Source organism: Dendropsophus ebraccatus, chromosome 4 (assembly GCF_027789765.1).
Source record: "Dendropsophus ebraccatus isolate aDenEbr1 chromosome 4, aDenEbr1.pat, whole genome shotgun sequence".
Taxonomy (NCBI): Eukaryota; Metazoa; Chordata; class Amphibia; order Anura; family Hylidae; genus Dendropsophus; species Dendropsophus ebraccatus.
In genome coordinates this window covers 80,173,737-80,188,671 of record NC_091457.1, presented here as the reverse complement: position 1 = coordinate 80,188,671, position 14,935 = coordinate 80,173,737, and the positions used below count along the sequence as shown (strand labels likewise).

Here is a 14,935-nt window from a genome sequence, read left to right as displayed (position 1 = left end):
AAAAGCGATCAAAAAGACGTATATGGGCAATCAAGGTACCGATAGAAAGATCAAATCATGGCGCAAAAAATGACACCTCGCACAGCCCCATAGACCAAAGGATAAAAGCGCTATAAGCCTGGGAATGGAGCGATTTTAAGGAACGTATATTGGTTAACAACGGTTTGAATTTTTTACAGGCCATCAGATACAATAAAAGTTATACATGTTATATATCGTTTTAATCGTAACGACTTGAGGAACATGCATAACAAGTCAGTTTTACCCCAGGGTGAATGGCGTAAAAACACATTTCCCCCAAATAAAAGAAATGCGGTTTTTTTTTCAATTTCACCACACTTCGAATTTTTTTCTGGTTTCGCAGTGTACTTTATGCAAAAATTCAGCCTGTAATTGCAAAGTACAATTAGTGACGCAAAAAATAAGGGGTCATGGGGGTTTCTAGGTGGAAAAATGCAAGTGCTATGACCTTTTAAACACAAGGAGGAAAAACCGAAAACGTAAAAACGAAAATGGGCCATGTCCTTAAAGGGTTAATGTGTCATTTTTACTGCACATGAAAACTGTTTAATGGCTATGTCGATGGAAATTATTGCGATAATATACTTTCCTAGGCGTACACTAGTGTCCTCCTGTGGCACACATAAGAACGGCACCCGATATTTTTTATCGTGGCCATAGCAACCCCTTTAGAATTAGATTTCCGGCTCTTTTTGATGACGACATGAAGGGGCATCACGTGGTGTGAGGTTGCTATGCATGACGTTTTGCACACGCAATTTTTAGACGTCGGTTGCTTAGGAATCGTCACGGTGACGCGACGGCTGCTGTGCTCGGGCAAGGCCGCAAGGAGGCGCCGGGGCCGGATAGAGATTGTCCGGGGACCCAGAGAAAGGCCGGGAGCAGGAAAGGAAGAGCGGGATGTAGCTGCCCGGTATCCACCGACTGGAGAGGGACACCATCATGAGAATATGTGCCGGTGAGCAGCCGTAGTCGTGCGCTGTACGTGCACTGTATGTTTGCTGTCTTCTCACCTCTGGCCTCATATGTTGCAGATATGAGCCTCCTGTGCTCTATAACCGGGATCTGTGCAGGGAACTGGATCGCTAGGCCTGGGTTACATAACTTGTGGGTCTGAGGCCAGGGAAGCACTACAAGTCACACAATGCCCAGAGTATGACACCTAGGCTTGGTGGTAGATGGTGGCATCTAGTAAAGGGGCAGGTTATAGAGACTGCTGGACTAGTATCTGCTCCAGCCACAACCTCTCCATTAACACCTATGGGGAGCGGTCAGACAAGGCACAATACATGACTATTACCTCTGGAGAAGAGAGAACATGGCATGGTGCCCGCGCCTGTAGGTGATCCAAGATACACACGTCATCTCCCTGCAGAGAGAGGGCACAACCACTGCATTCACCATTGGTTACTACAAAGCGTGACATAATATTGCCAGACCATGTCATTGTGCAGCGGCTGACAGGAGAGAGCCGAGACCTGGACCTCCCATTCCTCCAGCCTTCTATAGGACCAGTTCACACAGAGTAAAACTGGCGGAATCCTGCCAGCCTCCGTGTCATACTGGCTGTCTATGGGAGGGCAGAGAGAGGAGGTGTGTGAGCCCTCCCATAGACAGCCAGTATGACATGGAGGCTGGAAGGATTCCGCCAGTTTTTCTCAGTGTGAAGTGGCTCTTAGGAACCTGTCAACACCTTTATGCTGCCTGAACCCCAGGTCATTGGAGCGATCCCTGGTGTCTTCTCTCTGCCCCACCCACTCATTTATCATGATTGATAAATATTTCCCTGTTAGGGTGCATTTACACAGAAAGATTATCTGCCAAAGATTTAGGGCCAAAGCCAGAAACAGAGATCAGGTCATGAAGTAAAGCTGGAGATTACTCCTCTTCTCAAATCCATTTCTGGCTTTGGCTTCAAATCTTTGGCAGAAAGTCTGTCAGATAATCTTTCTGTGTAAATGGACCCTTAGGGACACATCTATGGAACAAGGCTGGTGGTGTGAGGAGAGATCATTGATGGCCGCCTTTGGTTTAGGCAGCATGAAAGTGATGACAGGTTTCCTTTTGAGTTCAGTACAGAATTTTTCTGGATGTACGTTGACGTGCATGGTTATAGGATCTGTCATTTGTTGATCTATCTGCGTCTGGGTACTGAAGCAAAGCTAAAACCTGGAGAGAATTCTGGGAATTTCATCAACAGCTTCCTGATAATAGTTACTGTAGGCATCATTCTAGTAGCTGGAGCTCATACTGTAAGTCACAGTGCAATAGCATCTATATTACTGTCACATGACAGAGGGGCCATTGGGCCTATCAGGTGGGTACCAGGAGCCTCTCTAGATAAGCACAGACCTCTTTCATACCAGTTTATACGAGTTTGTGTTTGACAAGTGCCCAAGGATTATACTGATGTACTTAGGCAGCACTCTAGGCTGAGATGAAGACCACACTCCTGGTTTTGAATGTATGGACCTTAGCAGTTTTGGGAGAGAAGGAAAAATGAATGTGCTGTTACACATAGGGATTTGGGAGGGATGAGATTTTTAGTTTTTGGTTCTGTTGATATGACATAAGACTGTTAAGGCCTTGATATAAAATTTTACATAGGCCAGTGCATTTTTTTGCACCCTGCGCATACCTCTAAAACATATGCCCATGGAAGACAGAGATGAGTGTCTCTTGCTGGTAATCTGTAGGGTTAAATAAAGGTTACGGGTGGTTAGGTTTTTGCATTTAGATGTTGCAGGGAGGCCTCCACTGTTACTTGGAGTGGTTTTTGCTAGTGCATGTACAGCATTATGGAGGTTTGCGGGAGGTCTGCATACAGGCGGTTAGTTATTGAGGATATGTTACAGCATGTAGTCGGCCACATTCACTAGTGTTAATGTGAATCTTAGTTAGGTGTGCACATTTAATACATCTAATAAAATCCATCAACGTTTCTGGCAAGGACAAAGGGTCTCCCCAACTATCATCCTCAGTTGCATTCCATACTGGCTTGTGGACACAGCATACACAAGTGCTATGTATAGCTGAATGCTCATCAAGGTAGCTGGGAATGAGTTTCACTCTTACTCGGAGCAGGAAAATCTGGGGGTAAATAAGCAGTTGCTGCAGGACCCACTTAAAAAATGTAGGTGATAGTTGAAGAAAAATAGTCGGACCCTGAACTCCTATTGGCACCTGTTTCACCAAGCAAAACACCACAGTAGTTTAACACTTTTGTGCTATTTTTACAGATCTGCCCAGTGCTACTGAATTTACATACCTGTCATTCAGTCTCTCTTGATCTTTACTTATTGGGTTCATACCAAGATGACCTTTTAGCAGCCATAGCAGAAATGGTAAGGTTAAGGGTCTTTTTACCAGGGCTGTGGAGTCGGTAAGCAGCAGCTCCGACTCAAACTCCGACTCCTGAATTTTATCAGGACCGACTCTGACTCCCGACTCCGACTCCTTCATAATTGGCCAGTCATATACCAGGGGAGTTTTTTTTTTATCACACTGGCTCAGCAGCTTCTCCCTAATGTCCTACATGATCCTGGGGCAACTTATGAAACATACAAAGGAAGCTTCTCCTGTGTGTGCAGTGGATGCAGCCAGCCTCCATGTCCTGAACTACTCACAACTAGACCAGATGGAGCAGGTGGTCTTTTCCTGCTGACAGTCTTCTATGTTTCTAACTAAATATTCACCATACTTAAAGAAACACTGCTAACAATGCCAAATGCCTGTAATATAGAGGTCAGCCATAGTGATATACAGGGGGTCAGACATAGTGATATAAAAGGTCACTGTGGGGGCACGCAATAGCACGCACACACACAGCCTACTGCAGCCATAGCATACACCCACACAGACTGCTACAGCTATAGCACACACACACAGCCTGCTGCAGCCATAGCAAACACAGCTTGCTGCAGCCATAGTGCACACCACACACACACACACAAGCCTGCTGCGGCCATAGCACACCACACACACCACACACACACATGCATGCTGCAGCCATAGCGCACACCACACACATACACACAGCCTGCTGCGGCCATAGCACACATACACACAGCCTGCTGCAGCCATAGTGCGCGTTCACACACACACAGCCTGCTGCAGCTATAGCATACACACACAGCCTATTTCAGCCATAGCACGCACGCGCATGCACACACACACAGCTGCAGCCATAGAACACTGAAGAAAAACACACGATCTTCTCCCAGAGAGAAAACACCACACTGAGGACAGAGGTTACTGCTACACTACTTATGTCTTCTCCTCCTCTATATTACACAGGATATCTTCATATTACACTGCTGCTTATATACAGTCATCCAGCATCCAGGAAGAGAACAGCACAGATCTCCCCCACACAATGGACTCTTCCAGCTCAGAAACCAGGGCTGTGGAGTCGGAGTCGGAGCTAGTTTTGGTTGGAGTCAGAGCTAGCTTTGGCTGGAGTTGGAGTCGGAAAAAAATGTACCGACTCCGACTTCAGCTTTAAAAAAAAATCTTTAAAAAATGTAGAATTGAATTTTGATATGAATTTTACTAGTTTTGCTCATGAATATATATTATGAGCAACATTCTAATAGAACACTATTACATAAGGGTGGTCGGGGAATATATCAGTAATACGACACTGGCCCTATTAGATGGGGTGGTCGGGGAAAAGTTGTCGGTCACTATTTGGCAGTTTGTTTCTGAGCTGGAAGAGTCCATTGTGAGGGGGGAGATCTGTGCTGTTCTCTTCCTGGATGCTGGATGACTGTGTATGAGCAGCAGTGTAATATGAAGATATCCTGAAGATATGAAGATAGCAGGCTGTGTGTGTGTGAGGCTTGCGCTATGGCTGCAGCAGGCTGTGTGTGTGTGAGGCTTGCGCTATGGCTGCAGCAGGCTGTGTGTGTGCTATGGCTGCAGCAGGCTGTGTGTGTGTGTGTGTGTGTGTGTGTGTGTGTGTATGCTATGGCTGCAGTAGGCTGTGTGTGTGTGTGTGCCCTTACAGTGACCTTATATATCTATGTGACCCCTCTCTATATCACTAAGTCTGACCTCTATATTACAGTGATCTGGCATTGTTAGCAGTGTTTCTGTGTGTATGGTGAACATTTAGTTAGAAACATAGAAGATTGTCAGCAGGAAAAGACCACCTGCTCCATCTAGTCTAGTTGTGAGTAGTTCAGGACATGGAGGCTGGAGGCTGGCTGCATCCACTGCACACACAGGAGAAGCTGCTTTACATGTCTTCTTATTCCCTCAGAAGTCGCCCCAGGATCATGTAGGACATTAGGGAGAAGCTGCTGAGCCAGTGTGATAATAACTCCCCTGGTATATGACCGGCCATTTATGAAGGAGCAGGAGTCGGGAGTCGGTTCTGATAAAATTCAGGATTCAGAGTCGGAGCTGCGGCTTACCGACTCCACAGCCCTGTCAGAAACAATCTGCCAAATAGTGACCGACAACTTTTCCATGACCACCCTTATGTAATAGGGCCAGTGTCCTATTACTGATATATTCCCCGACCACCCTTATCTAATAAGGCCAGTGTCCTATTACTCATATATTCCCTGACCCCCCCTTATGTAATAGGGCCAGTGTCCTTTAGAATGTTGCTCATAATATATATTCATAAATATAAATTCATATCAAAATTCAATTCTACATTTTTTAAAGATTTTTTTTTAAAGCTGGAGGCGTAGTCGGTACATTTTTTTCCGACTCCGACTCCAGCCAAAGCTAGCTCCGACTCAGACTCCAGCCAAAGCTAGCTCTGACTCCGACTCCACAGCCCTGCTTTGTACGCTGGATGATTATCGGCAATGAGCAACAGTGGGGTCCTTTTACATGCAAAGATATCTGACAGATTATTGAAGCCAAAGCCAGGAATTGATTTTAAAAGAGGAGATATCTTTCCTTTACAACCTGTTCTCTACTTATAGTCTGTTCCTGGCTTTGGCTGCAAAAATCTGTCAGAAAATCTGTGTGTGTAAAAAGATCCTATTAGAAGCACTAATTCGGCAAATAACTGGCTTGAGTAAAAGTACCAGCGATCAGGTGAGGAGCAGAAAATAGCTCACTCGTTGGCTGATTGCATCTTTCGAGAAGCCCTATGAATTGTTGTCTATCGGCCGCACATCTCTCTGTGTAAAGGGGATGTCTGGCCAAAAGCTATGTTTTTGAATGGCTGCACAAATGATACAGGGATCATTTTTGCGGCCTGGCTTCTCAAATAGTAGTGCCATGTAAAGGTGCTGCAAGCGAGTATCAGTGTCGCTGATCCGTGCTCATTTGTGGCCCTGGACGGCTGACAATTAAGTCATGTTAAACTATTTGTGCAGCACATTTATGCTTTTGCTTTGATAAACCTGAAAAGGAAGCCTTTATTTCTTCTAGGAGATTGTTTTTCAGCAAGATGGAAGGCAAACCCTTTCTATTCCTGCAGTGAAGTCATTGATCAGAGCAAAAGCCAGAAAAGCTTTATACATGTGGTTTTCCAATGACACATTATCTGCAGCCTCGTGTTTTTCATTGGGTAGTCATCATGGTACTCGCCTGCACAGATAAGGTTACACTATATACATTATTCTCTTCTTACAGGGAAAAAATCAATAATATCCTTAAGTTGTCCTCTTCATGTTAAAGATTCTGTTGAGTCAGTGCTTGCTTGTATCTTTCTGGGAAAGTTGGCTTCCATTACTGTTCCCACACAGGTTGTCTTGTCATGCACATGAACTGTAAAGCTGCCCGGTATGCAGTGATGGATTGTTTTATTGTACCATTCCATTCACATCGATTTACCATGCAGGAGTCTGGTAATGTATGGGGCTGCCATAGTGGTTGTGCACCCCTAATACAAATTTGCATTGGGGCTTATAGGATTTTGATGCTGCCCATATTCTCTCTTTATACAAACAGAAATTAGACCTATTATAGGTGGAGTGGTGTTTGCTTGCCTCATGTCAACTCTGCTTAACCTTTATTGTAATAAGATTTTAACTCCATTAATATTGCCTCCTATATCTTAAAGTGACACTTACCCCCTTTTTGCATTCTGACTTCTCTACACAGATGTATTGGGTAAATTTAGCAGTTTTCATACCTTATTTTATATCATACGTCATGGTGCTTGTTCAAGTGAAAAGTGATGTTTTATCAACTGAAGAATGTGCTAAGTGGGTGGGGCTTTACGGCAACAGCGCCACTTAGTCCCACCCACAGTGCCCCCGTTGGCCCCGCCCCTCTGTGACGTCCATTGGTATGGGCCGACCTAGAGGGGGTGGGGCCTAGACCTTTAGGCCAGCCTGTTACAATAGTCGGCGAGGTTGCGGGGCCTATGTGCCGGTGAGGTCATGGAGGGGCAGGGCCAACGGTGGCCCACTTAACACAATCTGCAGTTGATAAAAGGACACTTTTTACTTGAACAAGCACCATGACGTATGATATAAAATAAGGTATGAAAACTGCTAATTTTACCCTTTACACCTGTGTAGAAAAGTCAGAATGCAAAAAGGGGGTGACAGTGTCACTTTAAGGTAATAGAGGTAGTACTGGAGAGAGGATCTACCCAACTATTAAATATTTAAATGCCGCTGACAAAATTGTCAGCAGCTTTTATGCTGAAATTACACACTGCAGTAAACTAGAGGTGGATTCAAATGGGATAGAAGATATAAAGGGAGGACTTGTACTTCTCTTTTCTGTTTGATCCTGTTCTGCTTTTGGCACAGCAAAAAAAAAAAAAACGCAGTGTGCGATTCCCGCATTAGACAAAGTAAATGTTTGTCATTGGTTGTATAGTGGGACAGATGAGCTCTATTGTTATGGTAGCACAGGGCCTGTGACCTGTTTAAAAAATGTTTTATTTTAAAATAATAATAAAAAAAAAGCCTAAAAATACACTTTTTTGATATCACTGCGTACACAGTTGTCTGAACTATTAATCAATAAAAAGTCCCATCTGCACAGTAGGAAAATAAAAATAGTATAGTTGTCAGAACACAAACTTTTAGGCATTTAATTAAAAAAAAAATATATTTTCCAGCGTATAAGACGACTTTTTAACCCCGAAAATTCTTCTTAGAAGTCGGGGGTCGTCTTATACGCCTGGTATGGTCGCCCCATACGGTGGGGGAGCTAAAAAATGACCACATCTCCACCGTATGGGGAAACCACTATAAAAAAACAAACGGTTAACTCAGCTGTGGCCTCCGTGAGTCTTCTGGCCTATCACCGAAGCTCTCCTGAGCAGCCGAGCGGAAGAGCTTGGAGATGTTCGGCTGGCGGGAGAGCTTCGGAAGAATGACAGAGGCTTCAGGTGAGTTAACTTTTTTTTTTTTTAATTTAGCTGCAGTTAACCCTTGCCTGACCGCAGCAGGGCTGTGGTCAGACAGGGGTTAACATTTTCCGGCGTATAAGGCAAACCCCTGACAACCTTCTTAAGAGTCAGGAGTCGTCTCATACGCCGGAAAATACGGTAATATATATATATATTTTTTTTTTAACTAGTACATATTAAAAGAAAATAAAACTACCTTAAAAGAAAATAAAACTACACAAATTGGGTAATATTATAATCACACTAATTTAAAGAATCAAGATGTAAGATTTACCACACTTAATTATGTGAAAAAGTATCAAATTTTTATCCAGTTTCATATCACAATGTTATTTTTCCATAATCACAATATATTTTATGGGAAAATAGACGGTGACATTATAAAGTTACATTTTTCCTTACAAACAAGCCATCATATGGCTCTGTAGATGGAAAAAAATTGCAACTTTGAGAAGATTAGAAAGAAAAAAAAAAATTAAACCCCCCCAAAACTTTGGTAAATTGGCATGGTCAATAAAAAGAAAAATATTTACAGTTGGTTTCATGAAAACTTATGGGCCATTTGCTTTTTGTAGCTGAAATGTCTTACAATGTATGCTGCCAGTTACTGTTCAGTGCTTATTCCTGCAGACCGGCTTTCTGACAACTCAGCTGCAGCTGTTCTCTCCGTCCTTCTAAAAGTTAAAGGAGTTAAAGTCAAGAGAAAATAAAAACCCTGGTGCAGGCAGGGGCAAACAGAATAAAGAAAGTATACTTACCTGTCCCTGCCCCCCCCTCCCCTCGCTCTTTCTCCACCATTGTTTCAACTGTGCTAATGGATGCACACTCAGTCAGCCAGTGACTGGGGCGGGACACAACTGCAATCACTGACTGGCTTAGTGGGCAATCCATCAGCTGAATCGTGGCATACCAGGAAGCTGGGGGGAAATGAGTTCCAGCGGTGGATCTTGGAGCTCCAGTAAGTGTGCTTTCTTTATTATGTTCCCTCCTTTAATCTAAGCTGACATCTGCTACCAAAGGAGGAAATTTGTCTTATATGAAGATTCTCTTTGTTTATAGTAACCAATAACAGCTCAGCTTTTATTTTTTTCTATGGCTGTGGTGCAAATAAAGCTGTACTGTGATTGGTTGCTATGGGCATGAAAACTTCAGAACCGGACTGGGTTATCTGCAGCCGCCACATACGGTGGGGGGAGATAAAAAAATGGCCTCATTCCTACCGTATGCAGCGGCTGTATGAAGAGCAAGCTGCAGGTGTCCGGGGGAAGGAAAAAACAGATACAGTAGACACCTCTTTCACCTGTCTGGCCGCCCCTACTGGTATTACTGTACCTGTTTCTCTGTCTCTTAGATCTCTCTGCTGTCTGATTTTTTTAAATTAATTTTTAGTTTCTGTGTGTTGGAAGAGGGGTAGTCTTATACGGCGAGTATATCCCAAACTCTCTAAAAGTTGGGGGTTGTCTTATTCACCCAGTTGTCTTATACGCCAGAAAATACAGGTATATTTTTTTAGTTTTAAAGACAAGATAGCCAGTTTACATAGTATTTTGGTCAGCATTTGTAAGCCTAAGCTACAAGGAAATATTTGCACCTATTTAACTTTTTTTTGGACTAGCCTTTTGCTTTGATTTATAAATACTGACCAAATCCAGCCCTGTAAAAGGAGACCAGAGAGTGAGGCTCTATATAATGTATATGCCAGTAAATTATCACAACTCATATGTCTAAGAGGGGCAGGGGAGGCCTGTGACATATTTCATAGCATGACATCCATCACTCACAGGGTCTCAGAAAAACGTGATATGGGTCTGCAAACTTGTCTCGTGGAATGAACACTGAATGGCAGCTGATATTTTACCCAAACAACCCAATTTTTTTTTTTAATTTGAAACAATTGTGAATGTTTTATTTAATAAAATACATACAACTCAGTAAAAATGTCTGCAGAGGTGTACATAGCATTTTTTATGCCAGCTTACTCTTTTGTCCTGGTGGCATCATTAAAGAGGTTTGCTGAATTCTCTTATTTGTCCCTTATCAACTGGATAGAGGACAAGTATGATATTGCCAGGGGGTTGTATGACCTCTGGTCCGACTCTTTTGTTTTGAATGGAGCCACAGGGTCTGAGTGTAACCCGCAGCTTCTCTATGAAGCTACTTGTGACATAGGTCATGCGGTGGGTCACCCCCCCCCCCCCCCCCGATCCTATGTTTTTTTTTAATATCCTGTAAATAGAGTACAAATAAGAATAACTTGGCATACCCCTTTTACATGGCACATCTCACCCCTAGTTTTCTAATATTCTTTCATCTAATTGTCTAACATTGGTCTTTTCTTCTGCAGGTTTTAGATCAACAAGATGTCAACAGAATACATGTGGTGTCATCACCAACCATTACGGCCAGACACCCATGAAGCTAAGCAAAAGTCATAGAGGCTCCATTAAAAGCAGGAAGCAACATGAAGCCTGCACATGAACGGAGTCAGGAATGTCTTCCACCAAAGAAACGGGATCTGGCTCAGAGCACTATAAACATCGAAGAGCAACCACCCAAGGTGGACAACTCCTCCACTAATGAAAGCTCAGCTAATGAATCTTCAACCTGGCCCAGAGGAGTATTGGTGGCTTCAGGACAAGGCCATGGGGTTAGGTATGAAGTGGCTGGGGAAGGAACAGAGGCTGTCACAGTGGATCAGTATGGAAATCTGTACAAACTGGCTGTGCCACCTACCTTCTCCCCACCAGGCCTCCACCCTGTGGTGAACATGGGGTCTCTCCCTCCATCCTTTAATGTAGCATCACCATTGATCCAACACCCAGGAATTACTTATCCACCCATCCATTATGCTCCTATATCTCACACATCAGTGCAGTTTCTAGGGTCACCATATGCTGTCCCGTATGCCGTTCCTCCAGGCTTCCTTCAGCGTGCTGTAATCTCTCCACCTGCCACGTTGGCCACTTCTCATGTACCCCATTATGTGCCATATAATTCTATCTTGCCCGAGGGAGTCACCCCTCCCCCGCAACCTCCATCTCCTCAAACCTTCAGTAAAGTTACCACAGCGCAATCTCCCTCTGTGCTTATGGGCGTGGTACCAGTGGATGTTACAAAAGGAAGAGTTCCGGTGTTTTATCAGCATTCTTCTCAAATGCCAGCAGGTTATCCTGTACATGAAATGCTTCTTGCATGTCCTCCTAATACAGAACGTAATCTAACCTCCCCTAGCAACAAAGAAACTTTGATGGCTTCTATTAATGGGTCCCAGAGAGGATCTGAATGTGCCTCCAACAGAAGAGTAAGCCAAGCTGTAGAACAGTATATTCATAATTCTGATGAAGAGATGACTAGAGGTCAAAGTGACAATCTGTTGGACTGTGATGCATACTCTGGCCATGCAGCACAGAGGACAGAGGTTGCTCTGATGACCCATAGGAGCACTCCTGATACAGACCTAGAAGTTCAGAGAGTTGTTGGAGGTATGGTTTCACAAGAATATTGTTCATCTTCAGTTCCGAGAAAGCAACGGATGAGTCCCTTAAATCTCTCCAATGACATTAAGCAGGATTCAAAGAGAAGTAATAGTAATATTACAAGTCCGCCAAGAGGAGATCTTCGAGGTGCGTACGGTGTACAGCATACTCTTAAATATACAGAGAAAAATGCACTTATTTCGAATGGTGAGTCAACCCAAGGAACAGTTTGTTCTGCTGAGAGATTATCTTCAACAGCTCCACAGCATGCCTCTAAAAACCAGGAGACCAGATCTCCAGAAGTGCATAGTCGAGGCAGAGACTCTCCACCTTCTGGTCCCCCCCAGCCTCCTCATTCCACTACTTTACCTTCACACTTCATGAAAGGGGCCATCATCCAGCTTGCCACTGGAGAACTGAAGAGGGTGGAAGATCTACAAACCCAGGATTTTGTGAGAAGCGCTGAAGTTAGTGGTGGCCTTAAAATTGATTCCAGCACAGTGGTGGATATACAGGAGAGCCAGTGGCCAGGATTTGTAACTCTTCATTTTGTAGTTGGAGAGCAGCAAAGTAAAGTTTGTCTTGATGTCCCTCCTGAACACCCATTTTTTGTGTATGGACAAGGCTGGTCTTCGTGCAGCCCCTCACAGACTGCGCAGCTTTTTGCACTTCCCTGCCACCGGCTTCAAGTTGGAGATGTTTGTATATCAATAAGTTTGCAAAGTATATCCAAGAATGGTGCATCGTCTGCAGGCAACACTTCTACACATCAGGTTCTACCACATCCTATTGAGAAAGCAGTGTTACAATCTAGGGAGTGCCCATTGGTGTCCGGAAGAGATAGCGATAAGCAAAATCAGCATGAGAAAGATGGTTTGGCTCAGATTTCTCTGGCCCAGACCCCCCTTCCCTCAGCTCTGTCAAGCTGGTCAAGCCCAGGAGTCCAAAGATATAGTGGACAGAGTACAGAAGCCCGACCCTCACCTTCACGCCATTCTTTTATTCCACAAGAGGTGAAGCTGTCCATTGAGGGTCGGTCCAATGCAGGGAAGTAGTATATGAATCTCTGCAAACATAATAAATTTGCACAGTTTGAGTACAGGGATAATCATTTATGTTGCAGCTGGGTCTCTGCTTCTGGAGGAATGACGTGGGAGGGTAATGTCTATTGCACGACACTGTCCATTCTCCAGTGACAAAAATGTTAATCAATTGAACCCTATTGTTCTATATTTTTTACATACATATTGTGCATTTTCATGCATTATTGCTTGTGTGTTAAGTATAGGGAACAGAAAAATGTTTTAGATAGGGTGTCTATTTTGAGGAGAATGGAAAAGAAAAGGTTATTTTTGGTAAGCGTCTTCCTGGGATTTAAAGCTTCCAGATATGAAAACCTATACCTTGTTGAACAGGCACAAATGGCAGGCAGTCTGCAAAAGCTTTTCTTGTGGTTCTGTGCTAGAAGTGTTGCAACTCTGCACACCCAGGACTTTTGAGGGCAACCGTAATAGTAACTGACATTCCCGAGCCAGCACCATGGCCATGATACATCAAGTTTCCTTGGTCACCCAAACACACTCAGAGTGCAATAAATGGTATACGTCCTGTTGTAGCATGGACCCTGGCTCCCCTGCACCTTGACTTCTGACTGAAAGCTTTACCTGCAAAGACATGTTATCTTATATTCTATATATTGATCTCAGATCTGGAATACACTTGGCGTGTAGTAGTATGCTATTTTTTTAATGACAACTTTCCACACTGCCAAACTCGCTTTAGAAGCCACCTGATCCCATTCTGAACATCACTGGACACTACATATATTCCCAACATTTCCTTCTAAGAAGGCCAGATGAGTCACTGGATAAATTAAAGAACACCCATGTCTTTAATAATATATATATGCTATATTAGGAGCAAAGCAAATATTGCTGAAAATCAGTTTCCGCACTTGGGTGCATACAGTACACCTGGAATAGTGCGCATGGGGTGGGGCTTAACGCATTGCTCAGTTTTTAAGATGCCTTTTTTTTTTCGAGAAGTAAACCATAACTGCGTTATCCTGCCTCAGACCACAGTGTTAAATAACAGATACGGCTTTAGGCAGATCCTTTTGTGCAATGCGTCATCTATGAGTGGAATGGATCATGCTACTTTTTGGATAGAAGGGTACATAGGTCATCAAATTCAGTACCCAGAACACACATTACATCTAATTAACCAATAGCCTAATATGCATCCTACAAAGCCTTAGACTTAGGCAGGTGCTTCTATCCTATTATGCTACCTGATCTTTACCAGAGCATTAATCTATATTTTGTTGTGCTTTTTTGTAACTGTTTTAAATAAATCAATTTGTACTGTATATTTGTATTCCAGCTGAGAGGCTTTTTGGTTTTTATTTTATTTTTTCTTTCCTTCTCTGTACTTGAGTTATAAAAAACAAAACAAAAAACAAACTGTATTTTCGTGCTAAAATACATTTAACATATGTAAGCATTCTATGTACCAATATGCCTATATAAACACATAGCTCTTTTTTTCTCTGGGTGTGTCTTACTTCTTCAGGCCTATGTTAGTCAGTCAATATTAAAGGGAGAAAACTCTGGTTGCGGTTAAAGGTGGTAAACAACTTATATACTTACTTGTATCTAGGTCCAGTATCCTGAAGGCAGCTTTTTGGTCTTGTGGTGGTTGAAAAAAAAGAGACCAAACATCCTGGTCATCTGCATACTCTCAGAGAAGGCAGTACTTTGACAGACGCATTGAGCCATGACACTTTGGCTGCTGAACAGATGCATGTGCAGTACAAGTCTCTGAAAAGACGCATGTGCAGTACTGCCTCCAAAAACATTTTGGGGGGGAAATTATCAAGGCTCTGCACTTTTTTTTTTGCATACATTTCCCATAATGTTGTGGGCAACGCAAATATTTTTACACAAAATGTGTGACTTCTGCTTTCAACCTTCATAAATCACATTTTTGCCTATTTTTTGCAGGTATGCCTAATTTATCAAAGTACAAAGATTCCAAAACACCACAAATTATAAATTCTGCTCATTTGTGAAAGAATGGGTCGTGTTTTCTTGATGCATTT

General features: G+C 43.2%; 1 protein-coding gene across 1 annotated transcript; it reads left to right on the top strand.

Annotated features, from left to right (window-relative positions):
* Window positions 1-755: 755 nt before the first annotated feature.
* On the top strand, window positions 756-14,203 carry ATXN1L (ataxin 1 like). The gene is made up of 2 exons (XM_069966134.1): window positions 756-979; window positions 10,704-14,203. Exon 2 carries the CDS (start codon window positions 10,821-10,823, stop codon window positions 12,888-12,890), a length of 2,070 nt encoding a protein of 689 aa, XP_069822235.1. The 5' UTR covers window positions 756-979; window positions 10,704-10,820; the 3' UTR covers window positions 12,891-14,203.
* Window positions 14,204-14,935: the final 732 nt, after the last annotated feature.

What these genes read in the sequence shown, in the direction of transcription:
- ATXN1L (XM_069966134.1), top strand. Translation starts at nt 10,821, where the DNA reads ATGAAGCCTGCACATGAACGGAGTCAGGAATGTCTTCCACCAAAGAAA.